The 21138-nt window shown below is 39.4% G+C and overlaps 1 protein-coding gene and 1 long non-coding RNA gene across 2 annotated transcripts in view; both read left to right on the top strand.

The window, feature by feature from the left end:
- The first annotated feature begins 1191 nt into the window (after nt 1-1191).
- Nucleotides 1192-21138, top strand: part of LOC120430297 (uncharacterized) — a 47189-nt gene continuing 27242 nt past the window's right edge. Inside the window, exon 1 of the mRNA XM_039595396.2 lies at nt 1192-2908. Within this exon, the coding sequence (XP_039451330.1) occupies nt 1335-2908 (1574 nt within the window). The 5' untranslated portion in view covers nt 1192-1334. The remainder of the gene's footprint in view (nt 2909-21138) is intronic.
- LOC120430298 (uncharacterized) lies at nt 6110-11045 on the top strand. The gene is made up of 2 exons (XR_005607582.2): nt 6110-8102; nt 8566-11045. It is a non-coding gene; the product is annotated as an uncharacterized LOC120430298 (long non-coding RNA).

Below are 21138 nucleotides of genomic sequence, written 5' to 3'. Positions count from 1 at the left end.
AACAAATTGCGTTTTTTTAAGTGTCCATCCTTGTAAAATTTACAAAATGAAAGTTTTTGTTAAGTTTTAGCTTATAGGGTCCTAAAGCCCTGCGTAAAAACACGATTAAAAACCATTTATGATCACATTTTTTTCATTTTAACGCAAAAAATGGCAAGACAACATTTTACGATGGATCAACTATAGGACCAAGGAAACTTAGAACGAGCTGTCAAGTAGGACCTTTTCTGTCAAGAAAGGCTGCGAAGGTAATTTAAAAAAAAATGAATTAAAAATCCATTATATCCTTTTCGGTCGTACAAAGGATTATTGTGCTCAAGAAAATAAGCTTAATCGTTATGAACAATAACATCCCATTCCATCTTTGGATTAGATTACGCTACAAACAAAAAAAAAGCAGCCAGCCCTACTTCGTTGTGTTTACAGCTGAGAGAATTCTGAGAACGGATCACATTTCACGGAATCTACAGCGGTGGAATGCGTGGACATACCGAACCAAACGCTCCAGAAAAAAATATTCCGCCTTTTGAACATTCTACAATCTATCATAGTTATCTCTCTAGATCGCAAAACCACATGCTCGTAACGTGACTACGGTTGACCTGAAAAATCGAGAAGCGCTCGATATAAAACCTCTACGAGTACGTCACAGTTCAGCCAGCCTAACTCTGGTCATCTAGCTCTTCTGGTTACCTCACCTTTTTAGCGAGGATCAGCATTCGTATGGGTTTATTTTTTTTGTACCTGCTGAAACGCATCCTTCGGCGCCTCTCTCTCACTCATTTACCTATTCGTAGTCTTAGTTTTTTACCCTGATCAAGCCAGTTTCACTAATCCACGTTTTTTCTTAATCTCCGTCTCTTTTCCAGGTCAATCCCCGACGTTCTTACTCTGAAATCGTAGAAGAGATACAGCAAAATATCGGAAGAATAAAATATGTGCGTCGCTGGTCGTCGTCTCCAACGCCATAACTTGTGAGCAATTGTCGCGAAAATCTTTCCCTTCCGAACCGCTGCCAAGAGTGAGTGTGTCTTCTCGCTAGTTGAACCGGCATCGCCCGAAACAGCCGGCGCGCGCGTTGATTACACAGTTCCAAAGTGGTGGTATTTGTGAGTGGCTTGAGGCTGCTCGCGCGTTCGAAAATAAAGTGAAAGAAGACCACGTGCGAGTTCCGCGACGACTACGCCGACGAAGAAGAACAAGAAGAAGAAGCTACCGGCAAGCCGACAGTGTGAGGTTTTTTTGTGGGCAGTTTTGGCCCGTGGTCAATTACGACAAGAGGAAGAAAGGAAGAAGAAAACATAAGCCGGCTGTGCGCGCGCGTTGCGTTGTGAATGGGACTGGCTCGGCGCACGGCCGCGAACGTGATTGAAGGTCCTGATGCAGTTGTGGAGATGGCACCAGCTCTTACCGAGCCGTTGAGTCAGAGCAAGCTCTCGTCCTCGGCCACGTCCGGTGCATCGCCGCGTACGGGCGGCGTCGCAGAAGCGGGCACCAGCACCAGTACGAGTACAGCAACTGATCAGCAGCAGCAGGATCAGCTCTCGGACCAGGACCTCGGACATCAGGAGGTGCCGAGCAGTGGGAGTACGGCGGACTCGGGAACGGGGACCGCCTCGACGATCCCGAGTGAGTCGGATCTCAAGGATACGACGGAGGTGTCGGCAGCGGACGACTCGTCGGTGGTGGACGACATCCAGAACAACAACGGCGCCGCCGGATCGCTGTTGAAGATTGATCCCGACAGCGGGAAGGATCTCATCGAGCTTGCCCTGGAGCAGCTCCATCGAGATGCGACGACGGAGTCGGCTGCGGTGGTGGGTGAGGGAGGTAGCAGTTCGATAGAGGAAACCGCCGAAATACCACAGGCTGTGATTGACCAGATTGCGCAGGTCGCGGCGGCGGCGATTGGCGCTGGGGAAGAAGCGGTCAACGCCACCACCAGCGGAGAACCGTCCTCCGACCTGCAACAACTCGACTCGCAGTCGTCCATCATCTCCAGCTCTAGCACCGGCGCCGCCATGGGTCTCCAGAAGGACTACCTCAAGGACAACCCCGACATGGAGCAAATGCTCGGCGAGCTGGCCTCCACCTCGGACATGGAACTGCTGCAGGTGTTCAAAAGCCTCGAAGGAAACCCCAGCGGAGACGGCCTCTGCGCCGAACTCGCCGGTGGCCTGTCCCTCTTCAACGACGTGGACGTGGTCAACATGTACGAGGAGGTCGCCCAAGTCTCGACGCCTCCCAACAAGGACCGCGAACGGCTCGAGATGCACGCCGAAATCGTCAAACGACAGGCGCAAATGCAACGCAAGTACGACTTCCTCATCCGGCGGCTCAACAAACTCCAAGCCCGCTACATGGGGCAGCACGTCAGCGACGAGGTCGCCGGCCTCTTCGAGTACTCCCAGCGCTACTGGAAAAAGAAAGACAAAGAACACGCGAAGGGCATCAGCTCCACCACCGTCTCCCCCACCCTCCTCATCCCGGACATCATCCCGTACCAACCTCCCCCCACGCTCACCTCCTCCGCCAACACCCCCGCGGACAAACTCAAACCAATCTCCGCCAACGCGATGAAGACGTTCGCCAAGCGCCTCGAAGGAATCGCCACGACCCAGTGCTCCACCCAGACCAAGCGAATCTTCGGCAATCGGTACTTTCAGGGCACGACCGGGACGCCGCCGGAGCTGGTGTCGCACGCGGCCTTCACCGCCACCTCCAGCACCATTCCCAAGTTTGAAGATCTGACCATCGACCAGCTGGAGCAGTCGGCGGGGATGCTGCAGGCGGAGCTGAAGCAGGTGCAGCACACGATCGACTCGGAGGCGACGGCCAGCTCGAGCGGGGGCGAGTCCGCCGACGAGATGGTGCTGTACAACAACCTGAACCAGCAGCCGTTGACGATGTGAGTAGAATTAATTTTTTTTTGTCATGTTGGGAGAATGCAAACAAAGATGGAATTCAAACTTGTTCACTGCTGGTCAAGACTTGTAGGTAACTTAGAACTTCTTCCGATAATGCCAAACAACAATATCGTTATGTCTGGCAATTATTCAACATAATTTGTAGAAAACCTCACTAACTTTATACGCCGCTCAAGCCCTGTTTTCAGAAAGGAAGGAAGAAGGTAATTGCACGTTCTAGACATGCAACGACTATTTTTTCTTGCTTTTTTCACTTCTCAACCAACATTGCAACTGTTCTTTGTGTGTGGCATCCAGCACAGAGAGTACGATGGAAAACATGCTCTATTGCAAAGGCATGCACTAACTGTCACCGGAGAGGAAAAGCCACCTGACTTGATGCTCCGACATGATCGTTCATGAACCAACACGCACCGCAAGTCCACGTTTCCAAATCGTTTGCACTTTTTTTTTCTCGCGACGTTGTCTTGTTGTTTGTTATGCGAGCCGGCGTTTTTGCCTTCTCTACATTCGGGGGGGAAGCATATGTCTTCTTGACTCTGCCAAACCCCCCAAAAGTCGCGAATTACGCTATCTCACTCACACTAGCAGTGACGACGACTTCAGTTCAGTTCAAGGTCTGTTGTGTTTGGTTCAGTTGGAAAAACTCCTCGAAAAAAAAGTGAGCATTCGAACCAATACACTGCGATTTTGGTGGTGTTGGTGAGTCCTTTGTGAATGAGAAAACGAACACCCGGGAAAGTTGGAGGTGGGTGTGATGAAAAGTGCGTGCTCCACACCACCTCTTGAATCTTCGCACACAACTAGGAGTTAGCAAGGAGTAGCAATGAAAAGGTGGGATTTGCACAGCTTCCCTCTCTCGATTGCATCATTCATGGCTGGGAGGCATTAGTTTTTTTTTGGCGGATGAAAATTCTATGATGCATTAGTTATGAAATTTCACATACAAATAAAAAACTGAAATATTTCAGAATTTAAACCCTTTTCTTAACTTTTGAAACAAAGATTAATTAATGTCTTTCATTCGAATTACAAAAAAGTAATGTTTATTTTAAGGATCTTGACTAAACTCCGGAAGTGTGCAAAAGGGTGGGTTTTGTAAGAAAATCCGTCATGTTATACATTTTTAGAAATGTATTTAAAGACCTTCCAATGAGCCCAAAAAATTTAAGATCTGATAACACTATCAAAAGTTGCAGGCCAAGTGCGAATGATTCTGATGATATCCCTTCAGTTGACGCTCAGGCGAGGAACATCCTGGAAGGAGCGTCACTGACTACGTCCGTAGTCCTGTTAGATCTTTCTTGATCAGGACAGTATAGCTCTGGTTCCTTGCAAGTGTCCTATTTTCTTACCTCCACGTTGGCTTGGTTTTCATGATGACCTAGCTGGTGGCCTGTGGAAACGGATCGTAAACCTTTGACCAGCGAGGGTCAGAGTCGAGACGGCTAAAAGAAAGGGGCGCGACAATGTGGGAAAGGGAAGTAATTTGTGATTGTAGACGGTATTGTTTTGATTCGCAGTATGTTGAGTCAACTGCTGTGGATGTACCTGAGCATCGCAGAACGGGGTTTCTCTTCTTTCCATTTCAGCTATCAGCTATCTTCTGTTTATTTTGTTTCACTGATTTTCTAAAACGGCTTCTGCTTACTATTCTCCGTTTGATTTCGATTTTACTTATTTGATTCTCTTATTTCTCAACGCTTTTCCACTCTATTTTACTAATTGATGCTGCTGCAACCAGGGCTGCGGAGTCGGGTCATATTTCAAACGACTCCGACTCCGACTCCGACTCCGGCTTTCTCAGATTAGCCGACTCCGACTCCGACTCCGGCTCCGGCTTTCAACAAATGGTTGGCTCCGACTCCGACTCCGACTCCGGCCTACCAACTCTAGCCGACTCCGACTCCGACTCCGACTCCAGCTTTCAACAAATGGTTGGCTCCGACTCCGACTCCACATATTTTTAAATGTTTCAAAAGTTAGTTAACTATTATTAGTTAATTATTTTTAAAACATTGATAAATAGGATTATTTGAATGAGAGTAAGCGTCATGTTTTTCTCAAGAAAAATAAGTTAAGTAAAAGTAAAGTAAAGTAAATAAACGGAAAAAAAGTTTCTAGGTTACAAGTTTTATACGTTATGGAAACAGAAATTAAAAAATATCTTCAGTTTTAGAGGCATTTTGAGAAGAACAGTTATGTAAGTTAATTTGGATTTATTTGCTTAACCTCAAATTTGAAAATATTTTTTTCAAGGTAATAAATTTAAATATTAAATTATTATTTATGAAAGAATAACTAAAAGAAACCTGGCCTTAATGATCTATTGAACATTAAAATTCAATTTGCTCACTTTCAGGCTGACATTTGTAAGAAGCACAGTGACAGGCACCTTGTTTTTAAAATGACAATTTTAAACGAAACTTTTTTTTTTGTTTTTTTTTAAGACGTACATGGACATCACGGCTGAAGGAGATTATTATTGCAAATCAATGTATCTAAACAATTTCTTCGTGAAAAGTACGCTTAAGATGTCCTTTTCAAATATCTGTGACATGGAAAATATTTTACCCTGGAAATTTTTAATTTATTTAAATTTTAAAATTTTATATACTTTAAAAAGGAGGCGCACGATACTTCGTGCATCTTCACCTAAAACGAAGTTTTATGAATGATCTTGCGCCTCCATCGAAATATATGAAAAAACTTAAAATATAATAAAAAACAAATATCCACAAGTAAAATATTTTCTAGGTCACAAATATTTAATTTTTTAAGGTACATTGTTATGCAATGATTATCACCTTTCGTCATATTGGCGTGGGACATACAGTATGAGAAAATTCGTACCAGTTGATAATATTTTGATTTTGTTTTTTGTATAATATTTGAAAAATAAATTAAAATCCTACATTTTGTTCTATAAATTTTTTTATTAGTTCATTTTTCTCTGAATTCTTGAGATTTGGTTTTTTTTGCAACGATATCAAAATAGTTTAACTAAAATCAACATCAACAATCAATGATTAATTCAAAATTTGTTGCAACTTCTTTTGATATTTTTGTTAGTTTCAATTATTCAAATGCAACATATTGATTTTCTTGTACTTAGTGATAAACAAAATGCGCATGTTGAGTTCCAAGTAAGAGATTGTTATTATCGTTGATTAGGTATTTGTTACAAAAGTTAAACTGTCAGTGACTCTTTTTCGATTTGCAAAAACAGTGATTACTATGTTTAATCTTTTTATGTACCTCGTACCAAGACATATGCTATCGGGGTAAAAGATGATTGTGTGTGTACTTTTTTTTAGAAATATCTGGATGAAATTTGGTCAAATTTGAATTGAAAGGGCACATAAATATAGGCAAAAGGAAGCATTCAAGAATCAATTAGATATGTCTGACTACATAACCAATATTTTTTTAAATTATTTTTTAAATTATGATACTACATACTTGGGTAAGAGGTTATCATTTAGTGATTATAGTGTAATAACACAATTAGACCTTTTCAATCACAATAAAAAGCTTCAAAAACACAATGGCATCTGATAAATCAATAAAAATATAAGATGTTTTGAAAATTAGCCTGTTCTATAGGAAATACTGAACAATAAAAAAACATATTTTTTGTTGAATTTAAGATAACTCCGGCTCCGACTCCGACTCCGGGTTATCAGAAATCCTCGGCTCCGACTCCGACTCCGACTCCAGCTCTAAAAATTTAGCCGACTCCGGCTCCGACTCCGACTCCAGCTGTTAGAGTTTTGACGACTCCGACTCCGACTCCGACTCCAGGTCCCCAAAAAGACCCGACTCCACCGACTCCGGCTCCGACTCCGACTCCGACTCCACAGCCCTGGCTGCAACAAACTGTCTGCTTTCCCTTAATTTGGCAGCGATGTCAATTTTGTTTATCATGTGCCTTTTCTTTATTTATCTATTTCAATAATTTCTCATCTTCCCTGTAAATTGCCCATCATAACAATAATCTAAGCTTGTTTGTTATCTCTTTTCATTAACTATTGTTAATTTCTTTATCAACTTCATAAATTACTATCTTTCTTTTACTATTGATCCTTCAACTAGTATATTTCTTTTACTGTCCATTGTTTTCAATCTTCACCCTTTTTTTTAAACAAGTGAGGTTCGAGCCCTTACTCAATTTTTGGAATGATCAAAGAATTAACACAAATATTACTATTGTATTTTTGGTAAACTTTTGAATAACATGCTAAGGTACAAAACATCGCGACAGAAGAAATAGCAACAGATTAAAGGTGTATTCACATTATACCGCAGCCGCAGCCGCATTCGCACAAAATTTGACAGTACGGACGCACAGTGCGGACGCGATTTCTCCAATGCTATGTTTTAAAATTGTATTTTTTTTATTTTTAGAGCCCCAAAAACATAAAATTTCTATTTCTACGTTCCAACATTTGATTTTTTGTCCATTATTTCTTCATTCTGTAAGAACAATTCTAGAGTACTTTTTCAAAAGGTCCTATGCGCCAAAAGTAAACAAACTGAGTTATACAATGCATGACGTTCTGCATATCCGAAACTACACTATCCTCAAACCCGATTTCTTCTAAGTATTTAATTTTTAAAATTATTAGCGAAATGCAAAATAACCTATGAGCATTCTCTTAAATTTTCATACAAAATAATTTACGTCGTTTTACCTCTCAGTGTCCTATGTGCATTCAGTAAAATGATGCACATACGACAATAACAAATCGACCTATGTACAATTTTAAATATATTTCAATCATTATGCACATACGCTAATATAATAACGACGTATGTACGCATTTTATTGAATAATTAGAATGTAATGATAGATTTTTTTATATCCATATATCTTTTTAAAAATAATGTTTGCCTAGGTTCCGGTTAACGTGTAGACGTCAGCTGTAAGAGAGTATGAAATGTTTCAATGCCTGACACAGCAAAAGAGAAGAGCAAAATTTAACCAATGAGCTCTCTCTCCCGAATCTGGCGGATACGACTCCCAGCATGACATACCAAAACAACTCATAAAACAGCATAAAATATGTTTTTTGTTTTGGTTGATAGGATCCCGGACAGATCATTGTTGTGGACTGTCTGAGTTTTTAAAGAAAAGTGTCGGAGGGCGAAGGATTGCGGCAACAAAAAAATACGGTAAGTAGGGTGGAAAATTACCGTGATTCCCAAAGATGATTCCAGGACCATGGGATCGGCTCCGAAAGGCGCCCCTGTGCAAGAGGGCGAATATTTGTTTGGCCTTTCGGGTTGGGTTTGCCGGTACCGTGGCCATTATTTGGCTTTCCGGATGGGTTTTCTTGGTTCCGTGGCTATCTGGAAGGTGTCCCTGTCCAAAAGGGAGGATGCTTTTTGGCCGCCCGGATAGATTTTGTCTGTTCCGTGGCCATCCGGAAAAAGCATCATCCCTCTTGCACAGAGAAGCCATCCGGATGGCCACGGAACCGACCAAAAAACATCCGGAAGGCCAGAAAACATCCCACCTTTTGGCCAGGGACGACTTCGGATGGCCACGGTACCGGTTAACACATTTCAGGAGGGAAATGTTATGCTGTTAAATTTAATAAACCTTAACCTTAAACTACTTTTTCATCACCCGCAGCACTGCTTTACGGTACCTGGTCCCCCGACAACGACCAACCAAGCGGCGGCGGACGTGGTACGGAGGACGCTTCTAGAAACCATGGTCATGGTCTGTCAGAGAACCTCAAGACGAACGTCGAGTACATTAAGATTGCCGGAACCCGGGCGGATCGGCTATCAACAACTTCGCCAACGGCAAACTCATAATTACGCACGCAGATGCAGGTCGTCTGGGCCGCTTGGGACAACGTGTCCGAGAATCCAAAAATGCACGAGCTGCTGAGACTAGTGTTTCTGAGGCCACCGGAGTGGGCAGAAACATAGAGGTTGCGGCGGTTAAGGGGTTACATACATGTAGAAAATCACAAAATGTCATATTACAGATTTTTTTTGAATCCACTAAAAGATGATTAGGAATATTTTTTTCTGTGTATATTTCGGCAGTGATACAACCAAATGCCTTCAAATATGTTTTGATAATAGATGAAAATGTGTATTTTAATGCCCTGATAACAGTTTTTTAATAAAATTAAGTGTGTGCTCACACCAACCTCTGACTTTTTTTTTATCGATTTACATGTATGTAACAAAGGCTCTGCAGAAGCGCTCCGATCACGACGTGTTGTTCCTGACTACGCAGGGTATCGTCCAGCTGGAGCAGCGTCACCGTAACGGAATACGCGGTCGCATGGCGGCCGTGCACGATCTGTCAGTACTACGCCGTGGTTTTTCAGTTCCAGCATGGACACTACGACAAGTGCGTCGCGGCTTCGTCGTCGTGATGATCTTTTCTCACAGCCAGCCACAAACGAACTGGTTTTACGGAGGAATTGGCTGCTAATCTGAGCGAACTTACCTCGCTGAAGAATCGCTTGTGACTCTTCGTGCTCGACAGGTCCTAATAGCTGCTCATCAGCCAGCTTAAGAACTACGTCACAACCAGATAAAGTCCATCTGTCTGTCTAAGAGCACGAAAACCTGCAGTGGTTGATCTTTTCGGATGTTTCCATCTTGGATATTCCGCACGACTACCTTTCGACCTTTCTACGACTACTCGTTTCTACCTTTCTTATCATGCAGTCTGCAATGCAATGCTGGATTACGTCCATTGGGCGTACTCGTCCTATGATTTGACCTGCCTGCAGCATCTGGAGCTGTCCGGCAAAGTCCCGCTGATGAACTGCCAACAGCACGTTACGAGTGTTTTTCTTCTGTGCCTCTGTTTTTTTGTGACCCGATGTTTTCCGTTTTTCCAGACTCCTCCCAAACGGTATCAAGTCGGCAACCTAACCGACTCGTTCATGGCCCTGGCAGTTTAGCGGCGTTCGATTCATACGAGCACTTTACCCAGTACTCGGATGAGATCCTGGACTTTCTCGGGGACATGACTTCGAGGCGCGCGATTCGGACCGCCGCATAAGCATCTCGATCAACGCAATTGATTCCAGTTTTGACTTGCGCTCTTCAAGTCCCAAGCTGACCTCACCCCTCGGCCAAGCAACAGCCGTAGAACCCGTTCGGAGATCCAACCCCTGAGATCGGAATAATTCTTTGGCGAAGAGCAAGGTTCTCAGGGCCGCTCCTGAATCAACATCTTGCATCCTTCGTTAGGCCGTAGGCGTCATCCATAAAGTACGTCACGCTCTAAGGGGGGGGGGGTAAAGAGTTGTCGCAAGTGTGACAAGGGAGAGGGGGGGGGGGGTACGTGAGACTGTGACGTGATAATCGGACATGGTAATAATCCGTGACGTGGTAATCACTTTGGCATAAAAGTTGTGCGCATGCAGTGCTGCTGGGGGGCTATCGGAACACTTGTTTATAAGTGTTAAATAATATGTTTACACTACTTGGGCAAAAAACTTTCAAAAACGAAAGATTAAAAAATGTTTTATGTGCGCTCACAGCTCGATAGGCGGATAAGACAATTTACCATGTCAAATTATCCTATGCGCCAAAGTAAACAATATTGATTGTTTACATTGGCGCATTGGTTAATTTGGCATCGTAAATTATCCTACCCGCCACCCATCTGACAGAATGCTCATTGGTAAATAACGGCTTCTCTCTCCTCTCACGCGCTGGAGGCATTGAAATATTTCATGCTCTTCATCAGCTGATGCCTACACGTTGCGAGAGGGTTGGAAATACATTATTACCACAAAAATGTAGTTTTTTTTAAATCGAGATTTACATTTTATTTGATAAAGTTTTATGAGCAATGCCACATGAATATAGTCCAATGCCAATGTCTTATGTGCAAAAATTGTTCTATGAAACGTGTCCTATGTGCACTCACAGGTTGTATGAACCAAATTGCGTCAGAACTAAGCGTAATCTTGTCTTTTATATAATCCCGAGATGTACACTTGAAAAGCATTACTCTAGACCCATTTGGGCGTTTTCAGAATCGAAAAATACCCAAACGTGTTTGAATGGGATTTAAAAATGTGCACCAAAACTTTATCATCAAATTTCTCAGATTGAGGTTTTTGCACATAGGACCTTTTGAAAAAGTACTCCAGAATTCTTCGGATTATCGAAATGTGTAATATTACATCATTTTTTTTTATTCACATACTTTAACGTGTTTTTTCACTTGAAGTAACACTTTACACCTGAGCAATCCTCTCAAATTTCGGTCATTCGATTTTTTGTATTTTTTAATCCGACTGAAACTTTTTTGCGAATGTTTCATATTTTAACATTAAAATCGGACCATTATTTGCTGAGATATCGATATTAGAAAATGGTGTGTTGTTTGGGTGGGACTTAATTTTTCTGTTTTTAAACCTTTGCATGGTAATATCTCAGCAACTAAGGGTCATATCAACAAAATTAAAAAATGCAAAATATAGAGAATTTTCTCAACTTTTCAAAAATATTTTTTTCAAAAGTAGGCAAACATGTGCACTTATTTTAAAAAATGAAAATCTGCGACTAGTTTCAAAAAAGTCACCCAAAAATGGATTTTACTTGAAAACGGTGCACTTTATCAAAATTTCACTTAAGTACTTTTTGATTGCAAATTTGATTTTACATCGAAAAATGAAGTGGAAAAATTTTTGCGACCAATTTTTCAATTTTTTGAAAAAAATAGTATTGATTCAAAAATTCATAACTCGCTCAAAGATTTTTGCACAACCTGGAAATTTCTGAAAAGTTGGCATTTGATGTCCTCTAAAACATATCAAAAAATAAAAAAATAAAGATAGTGTTTTTTTGCAAATCAAGTTTTAGTGACAAAAAGTTAAATAAAAAATCACCAAATTTTGTTTACCGTGTATGATTTTTTTCAGTGTAGTCCATATCCATACCTACAACTTTGCCGAAGACACCAAATCGATCAAAAAATTCCTTCTAAAGATACAGATTTTTGAATTTTCATAAATCATTTTTGTATGGACAGCTGCCAAATTTGTATGGAAAATTATATGGACAAACTAATAATGCAAAATGGCTTCTTTGGGCACACCGAAGGCACCAAAAAAGTTTCAGTCGGATTAAAAAATACAAAAATTAAAATTTAAGAAAAAAGCCCGATTTCGTAGAGAATTGCTCACCTTTCATATTAATTTAATTAAACTTTTTACTGTGTGCAAAAATATAATGACTCTACTTGCTTTTCAATGTTTGTTTACTGCTCCCATTGATTTCCGAAAGTCGCCTTCGCCTCCTCATATCTTTCCACGGGTGCCGTTCGAAATGAATTATTCTCCAATTACCATAAATTACTATTACGTGCAGTTACATCAGTGTGTATTCCTACCGGAATGATGACATGGTATGTACTCAGAGTACGTACAACTACCACAAACTACCCCGCTACCTGGCCAGAGAACGTAGAAATGTTCTCCCACTTCGGAACTTCCGAGATGTACCTTCTCCAAGTACCTCCGACATACGTTGAGTTCGTTCTGTATCAAACGACTATCGTAATACAAGCACAGAACAGCAGTACAAGTCCCACGTCGTCGTCGTCGCGGACATCGTGTTCAGTGATGCAACAACCCATTAACCACAATCGATGGCGCGCGGTTCTGCTTTCGATATTCTTGAACCTCCACGTCTGTTCCCATCTCAGTCACTCTTTGAAGAGACTCGTAATTGTCCTCCGTCCACCACAGATGTGTGTGTGTGCGCTGCACTCTCTGCCGATACTTGCAATTGTATGTTCTGAAACGCAAAGCGTGTCGTCCGAGAACCGTACAACAAACCGGGTCGACATGGAACTTTGTGAACGTGTCCCGCCGCAAGTTTGGCAACGTCGCGGGTTTTTAGTTAGAGCCAGACATTTTGCGGAGCGTCGGCAAAGGGTGGGGGGAGGCTGGGTGGGTGGTAAAGTGGTCTGTACTCTCTTTACTCGCGCTCAATATTTGTGTATATGCATAAACATTGCGATGAGCAGCACCAGGCGGCTGGTAGTAGTGTAGGGATGGTCACTTTTATCAAAATATATAAATTGAAATCTGAATTGATTTTAGCAATTGAAATGAAATCTGGTAACATTAGCGGATTGCAGACTAGATTTCGCCATATAAATGTGTTGATTTTTTCTAGCTCAGGATGATTAGAAATTGATAATTGGGAATAAAACCAATTCCACCAGAACAGATTTTCGTTACCAACCATGACCAACCGCTTCCATCTCTACGACACTCCAGGAAAAAGGAAAGGGATTTGCAGGGTGGTCACTCATGTTGGGAAATCGGGAAAAAGTCGGGAATTCGTCAAAATCCGCAAAAAACGGGAAAAAGTCGGGAATTTGTGATTTTTTGTCAAAAATTCGGGAATTCCAAGCATACTTGTTTGAAAATTATTTTCTAACTCTTGGATAATTTAGTCATATTTGTACAATTTTCAAATTAAATTCACAACATGTTCTTTAATTTTAAGGTTTATTTCACTATTTCAATCCATTTTAGACATTAAAAATTTCAACAAATATTAAGGGGTTACAAATACATGTAAATTTTTATAAATGTCAGAGGTTAATATGGACACTTGTTTAAACTTTTTTTTAAATCTTTTTGCATGGCACTAAAATATACATTTCATTCATTAACAAAACAAATTTGAAGACATTTGATTGAATCGTTGCAGTTTCAAAAAAACGGGTGCCACGATATCTCAACACTGCTCTGACCAAATCGTCTCAAAATTTTGGTGAAGACTGGTCAAACCGGTCCCTTGTGCATGACGAAGGACGATTTTTAAAAACTTAATTTAAAAAAAATGATAAAAATAATTTTATGTTTTGTATACAAAAAATCGTCAGTTTTTGATTTTTGTGTTTAAAAAAAGCTAAATTTCAAAATCGGGCTTCGTCATGTACACGGGATATGTCTTCGGTGTCTTCACCCCAAATTTCAGCCAATTTGGTCTATCCCATCTCGAGATATCGTGGCACCAGTAAATCAACTCGATGTTTAGAGAAAAACGTTCACAAAGTTTGACAGTTCGCTTTGCGCATGGCAAAATTTTGAGCTTAAATCGTCTCTTACTCAGTTTAGACATGAAATATCTTCATGAAACTTTCAGGAGTGATTGAAAATCATCTTTTTAGTGGACTTAGTGAATTTTCTGCAATATGAAATTTTGTGATTTTCACTTAAATGCATTTGACAGAGAATTTCTTAATATTTTTTTATGAATCAAGAGATTTTTACTCATTTCTGTTTATAAATCAAGATCTATTTATCAAACAAACTCAACTAAAAACATCAACAAAGTTAATTAAAAACTAATAGAAAAAAAGATCCTAATTTTAACGATTATGGCCAGCGTAAAGTTATGATTCTGTTTTAATATTGATTGAATATTTGAAAAAAGATTCCAACAAGAGTTTGGCAATGGATTATTTTTGGTTGAAAAAAATCAGTAAGTCATTTCAAATGTTTTTTTTTTCCAAAGGTTTGTCTTCAGTCTTCAGATTTTGGAAAACTTAAATATCGAATAAAATCCAATCGTTGTTCGTTCTGAATGAAAAAATATAAAAACTTTATTACGTTTTGTAACATGAAAAAAATATTGAAAAAGCAAAAAAAAAAGTAATTTTGATTTAAATTATTTTAATTATTTAGTATGTTTCAAACATTTGTCTCTTCGAACATTTCGCATAAAGTAAGTTGTGAAACATGGAATCTTATCAAACTGAATTTTTCATTGAAAAAATTAAATCAGTCAAATACTGATAACTGGATAAATCAGATCCAAGTGATAGAAGGGAACTTAAAAAAGTTAAACGAATTTCTAGATATTTTTCAAAATTCTTTGAAATTATTAAAATTTAAAAAAAATAGAATTTCAAAATATATTTTTCGAAAAGTTCGGAAAATTCCACGAATTTTTCATGTATTAACATTGATAATCGGACCATTATTTGCTGAGATATGGTCATTACAAAATGGTGTGTTGTTTGGGTGAGATTAGGAAAACTTCAATTTTCGTGTTTCTTTTTCTTAAAGCGGCTCTATCTTAGCAATCCGAGGTCCAATCTTCAATGTCTCTTAGACAATTTTTAGCAAATTTTCTGAACTTTAAAAAAAAAGATTTTTAGAAGCGGTCACTCATGGTCACTATTTTTAAAAATTGAAAAACTGCAAATATTTCGCACAAATCAAACTTTCGGTGGCTATATCTTGAAAACGGAACCCTTTATCAAAAAATCTGTAAAGTACTTTTCGATTGCAAATTCAATTTTGCACTAAAAAATAATGTCAAACTTGTTTTTGCATAAAACTTCGATTTTTTCCAAAAATCACTATTTTTTCAAACATTCATAACGCGGCGGCAGATTTTTGTGACCATGTTTCTCTATGGCTCAAAAGTTGCGGATTTTTGTCCACTAAAACATATCAAAAAATCTCGAAAATCAAAAAAATCGTATTTTGGGAAATTGAGTTTTAGTGAAAAAAAAGTTGATAAAAAAATCTGCGTGTAAAAAATTTCCGTGTACCTATTTTTTTCTCAAAAGTCCTCAACAATACCTACAACTTTGCCGAAGACACAAAATTGATCAGAAAATTCACTCAAAAGTTACATCTGTTTGAATATTTACATACCATTTTTGTATGGACAGCAGCCAAAATTGTATGGAGACTTGTATGGAAGAACCAATGACGCAAAATAGTTTATTTGGTCATAGGGAAGGCCCCCACAAAGTTTGAGCCAAATCAAAAAATACAAATAAAATCCATTTCCGGTTTTGGTAGAGAATTGCTCCTATACGTTTTCCAGTTTTTGAAATTAACATTGAAATTATAAGTGTTTTCAAGCTTTCAGTTATTTTTCAATGACTATTACTTGTTTATGTTTCTACCCTGAATCGAAATAACGAGTGCTTCTATTTTCAAAGTATTTTTTAAGAGTTTGTTGTTAAATTTCTTTTTTTACGAAAAATGTAAATAGTTCGATTTTTTTTTATTTATTTAAATTTTTGTCTATGGTTGCTATTAACACTGAAACGCTCAACGCATGTCCAACTTACACGGACGCCCAAGCCTCCCAAAAAAGTTGGAACGGTAACTTCAACACGCCCGTTCTCGGGCATAACTCAACCAATCAGGACGATTCTTGTTCCCAGTGATTTGTAAGAATGTCTAGATGATCCTAAAATTTTGCAGAACTCGATTTGAACAAATCTGTAATTTCTGCGACCGAAAACATCGTTCCAACTTTTTTTAATCGACTGCCTCCGCGGAATTCTCGGCGAATTTTTTTTTTTACACGCAAAAAAAAAGTTGGAACGATGTTTTCGGTCGCAGAAATTACAGATTTGTTCAAATCGAGTTCTGCAAAATTTTAGGATCATCTAGACATTCTTACAAATCACTGGGAACAAGAATCGTCCTGATTGGTTGAGTTATGCCCGAGAACCATTGAGTTGAAGTTACCGTTCCAACTTTTTTGGAGCCTTGGGCGTTGGAATGTTAAGTAAAGAGTATACTAAGAGTTTATAAAGAGATTTTTGTTTGAAATTATTATTTAGATAAAAAAATGCATACTTTTTCAATTTATGGAAAAGTTGGGAATTTGAAAATGGGATTTGAGTGGTCACCATGAATTTGGAAGACGGGAAATATTGATGCTCCACCTTTTTAGGAGGTAAAGGGAAAATCTCCACGGTATCCTCTCTCTTCAAATCAAAATATTTCAATCTTGACATCCCTACCCAACCGTTTTAAGAACCCACACCAGCCAGCTGAATATAATCAAGTGGAGACCGTCCGCAAAAAAAAACTATGAATACTCAATGCGTATGATTACTAATTCATACTTAAGCACTCTCATCACACCAACACAAGGTAGTGAGAGAATCGCCTGAACCAATACCACCTCAAAGTACAATTTACTAGTATTAGTAGATTCAAGAATCGGTCAGTATGTTTTGGGGACTGTGGAGGAGGGGTTCGGTGGCGGGGTGGTTCATGGGGGTTCACCCGATGCCAAAAGGGCTCGTTTTCTCTTTCGTTTTGTGTGCGGACTCGATGTGCGGAATCTGATCCGTTCCGAGAAGTAACCTGCGTTGACTGCGGAAACACATGGCGCTTGAGGAGATTTATGGCTGTGGTGCGTTAAACCATCTGGATGAATATGTCTTTGGATTCATAATCATAGAATGCTGAACTGGTTTTGCTGGTGGTATTGGTGCCTCTTCTTTGTTGTTGTTTTGAGTCTGTGGGTGGGAATAAAGTATGTTTTTGTTTTCATTCGATTGAATTTGATTATTTTTCCAACCGCCGCCGCCGTAAGCAATGAACGCATTGCGCAATTATCTAATTATGCTTTGGCGCGTTGTTTTGTCTGACTGCTGCAGCATTATCGCGTGCAACTGATGTGCGTCGTTATCTTCGCGATCTCTTGCGGTTAGTGCAACGGCGAGGGGTCTCGCAATGTTGGGTGATTGCTCAATTTAGGATAAAAATACTTTTTGTCAATTGTCAATCAAAGTTTTTAGATGCTTTCATGCTGGATGCTAACATTTTGAGAATCCAAAATAAGTGCTTTTATTTGTTCAACATTTGATTTCTAAAATTTGAAAACAATTCTCTGAGATTTCAGTCATTCGATTTTTTTGTATTTTTTAATCCGACTGAAACTTTTTTGGTGCCTTCGGTATGCCCAAAGAAGCCATTTTGCATCGTTAGTTTGTCCATATAATTTTCCATACAAATTTGGCAGCTGCCCATACAAAAATTATGTATGAAAATTCACAAATCTGAAGGAATTTTTTGATCGATTTGGTGTCTTCGGCAAAGTTGTAGGTACGGATAAGGACTACACTGAACAAAAATGATGCACGGTTATTTTATTTTATTTTTTTTTTGTTGTGATTTTGAATTTCACTTTTTGTCACGATAAACCTGGTACAAATTTTATTTGAAGTTTTTTTTTCGCATTTTTTTTTTCGTCAGATCCTGGGTGCTGAATAGTGGTTCGCAAAACGGCCTCAATTAGGAACTGTCAAAGTGGAACCAATTTATTGATCGCCAAATGTAGAGAGTATTGTTATCGATCATAATTTTTTTTTATTTTTATTTTTTTTTTTTGCTAGAATTATAAATGTGTGGCTTTTGAGGACCTGGAGTTGATGTTGATGTCAAAAATGTTAAGAAAGTTGAAGGCGAGGTCAAATTTGGATGTGAAATTTGGTTAATATTTAAAATAATTGAGAGAGATAAAATTACTTTCAAGTAATAAGGCCGATGCAAATATTTAAAAAAGTTTTTGTCCCTCGGCCCTGGCCGAGGTCAAGGGGGGGGGGGGGGTCAAAAAAATAAAAAAAATATAAAAATTTAAATAAGAAGCCATAGTCTTCACATTTAAATGAAAAAAGTGTTTTAAAATACATTTTACACTAGTTCAGTTGTTTTGCAATCTCTAGTTTTCAAAAAATCTAAGATCTGACAAAAACAAAAAATGTATCGAAAAAAAAAATTTGCATCGAAAATTTTCCAATAATCTTAAGATTTTTTAATAAACCCAAACATGCTAAAAATGATTTTAAACGCAGAAGAATTATGTATTTTAATTTGATTTCAGCTGGTTGCACTTGAATTTTCATTGAAATTTTGAAGTTTGTTGTAAAAATATTTTTTTTGCCCCCTGATTTTTGGGGCCAATTTTGAAGGGGGGGGGGGGGGGGGGTGACAAAAACTTTTAAAAATATTTGTACCAGCCTAAAGAAAAGTATATCAGGGAATCAGGGATTTTTATTAAATTTAAATTAAATTGAGTTTTCTTCCGAAAATGTTTGCTTGTATTTTGTTAATAAAAAACGTCAAAAATCTTCATGAAGAGATATTTTTTTAAATGTATTGATGAGGATTTCTTCAACCAATTTATTACTACACTCAACTAATTTTTACCGGCTTTAAATATTTTTAATATCTTTTGAGTTTTTGGTATCGTTCTTTTAAATCTTATTTCTAGAGTACTTTTTCAAAAGGTCCTATGCGCCAAAAGTAAACAAACTGAGTTATTCAATGCATGACGTTCTGCATATCCGAAACTACACTATCCTCAAACCCGATTTCTTCTAAGTATTAAATTTTTAAAAATATCTGCGAAATGCAAAATAACCTATGAACATTCTCTTAAATTTTTATACAAAATAATTTACGTCGTTTTACCTCTCAGTGTCCTATGTGCATTCAGTAAAATGATGCACATACGACAATAACAAATCAACCTATGTACAATTTTAAATATATTTCAATCATTATGCACATACGCTAATATAATAACGACGTATGTACGCATTTTATTGAATAATTAGAAATTAATGATAGATTTTTTTTTATATCCATATATCTTTTTAAAAATAATGTTTGTCTAGGATCCGGTTAACGTGTAGACGTCAGCTGTAAGAGAGTATGAAATGTTTCAATGCCTGACACAGCAAAAGAGAAGAGCGAAATTTAACAAATGAGCTCTCTCCCGAATCTGGCGGATACGACTCCCAGCATGACATACCAAAACAACTCATAAAACAGCATAAAATATGTTTTTTGTTTTGGTTCATAGGATCGCGGACAGATCATAGAGCTTTATGACGTTTCACGTACGCACACTAGCGCACCATTTGATTTTGCTGGCCGGACAAAATTTAACCTCACTTTTTTTTCGTGTACGTACACGCAATACATACGCACGTAGATTACTCTATTGTTGTGGACTGTTTGAGTTTTAAAAGAAAAGTGTCGGAGGGCGAAGGATTGCGGCAACAAAAAAATACGGTAAGTAGGGTGGAAAATTACCGTGATTCCCAAAGATGATTCCTGGACCATGGGATCGGCTCCGAAAGGCGTCCCTGTGCAAGAGGGCGAATATTTGGTTGGCCTTCCGGGTTGGTTTTGCCGGTACCGTGGTTATTATTTGGCTTTCCGGATGGGTTTTCTTGGTTCCGTGGCTATCTGGAAGGTGTCCCTGTGCAAAAGGGAGGATGCTTTTTGGCCGCCTGGATGAATTTTGCCGGTTTCGTGGCCATCCGGATGGCCAAAAAGCATCATCCTCTTGCGCAGGGAAGCCTTCCGGATGGCCACGGAACCGACAAAAACATCCGGAAGGCCAGAAAACATCCCCCCTTTTGGCCAGGAGGGAAATGTTATCCTGTTAAATTTCATAAACCTTAACTTTAAACTATTTTTTTAATCACCCGCAGCACTGTTTTACGGTACCTGGTCCCCCGACAACGACCAAGCAAACGGCGGCGGACGTGGTACAGAGGACGCTTTTAGAAACCTTAAAAAAGCCATCCGCTTCGTGGTCATGGTCTCGTCAGAGATCCTCAAGACAAACGTTAAATACATTAAGATTGCCGGGCGGATCGGCTATCAACAACTTCGCCAACGACGAGCTCACAATGACGCACGCAGGTGCAGATCGTCCGGGCCGCTTGGGACAAGGTGTACGAGAATCCAAAAATGCACGAGCTGCTGAGACTAGTGTTTCTGGGGCCGCCGGAGCGGGCGGAAACATATAGGTTGCGGCGGTTTAGTTCCCGGCGCATTTCCGTCGAGGTGCAAGTTGAAGTGCCTGGTTCGTTGATTTTTGTAATGAAGTTGGTCTAAGGTGCGGGGCACTCCAGTGTGGCCGCTTCCAGTAAACTGAACGAGCTTGCTGATTCCCAATTTGGTCATTGTTTCTTGTGGGGCGAAACCTTACAAATTGCACTCAAGGAACTCTCGATTCGTGGTGATTTCCGTACGACGCAGAAATATCTGGTCACGCTGCAGGAGACGATCAGTTTCATGAAGAATTGATCACCAAGTGGATTCAGTCGGACAAACCGTACATTATTCTGGGTTACAAAGGCTCTGCAGCCACACTTTTCTGGATGCGGGGCAGAATGGGCCACCTTAGAAAACAAGCCATTTTGTCTAATAAAACGTTGAAGGGAGATAATAAATGATTAAAGGGACCTTTCTAACATAGTTTCCATGAAGTTAGACCACTTTTATGAAAATAGTCACTTACCAAAACAAACATTTTTGAAAATAGTTTTAATATGTTGAAATAAGACACTATTTTTTAAATAAGCATCAAAACAACTAAAAAATCAACTATATTGCATTTAGCGTGATTTGTGAAC

This window comes from Culex pipiens, chromosome 3 (assembly GCF_016801865.2).
Source record: "Culex pipiens pallens isolate TS chromosome 3, TS_CPP_V2, whole genome shotgun sequence".
NCBI classification, from domain to species: domain Eukaryota; kingdom Metazoa; phylum Arthropoda; class Insecta; order Diptera; family Culicidae; genus Culex; species Culex pipiens.
This window is presented reverse-complemented; position numbering and strand designations above follow the sequence as displayed.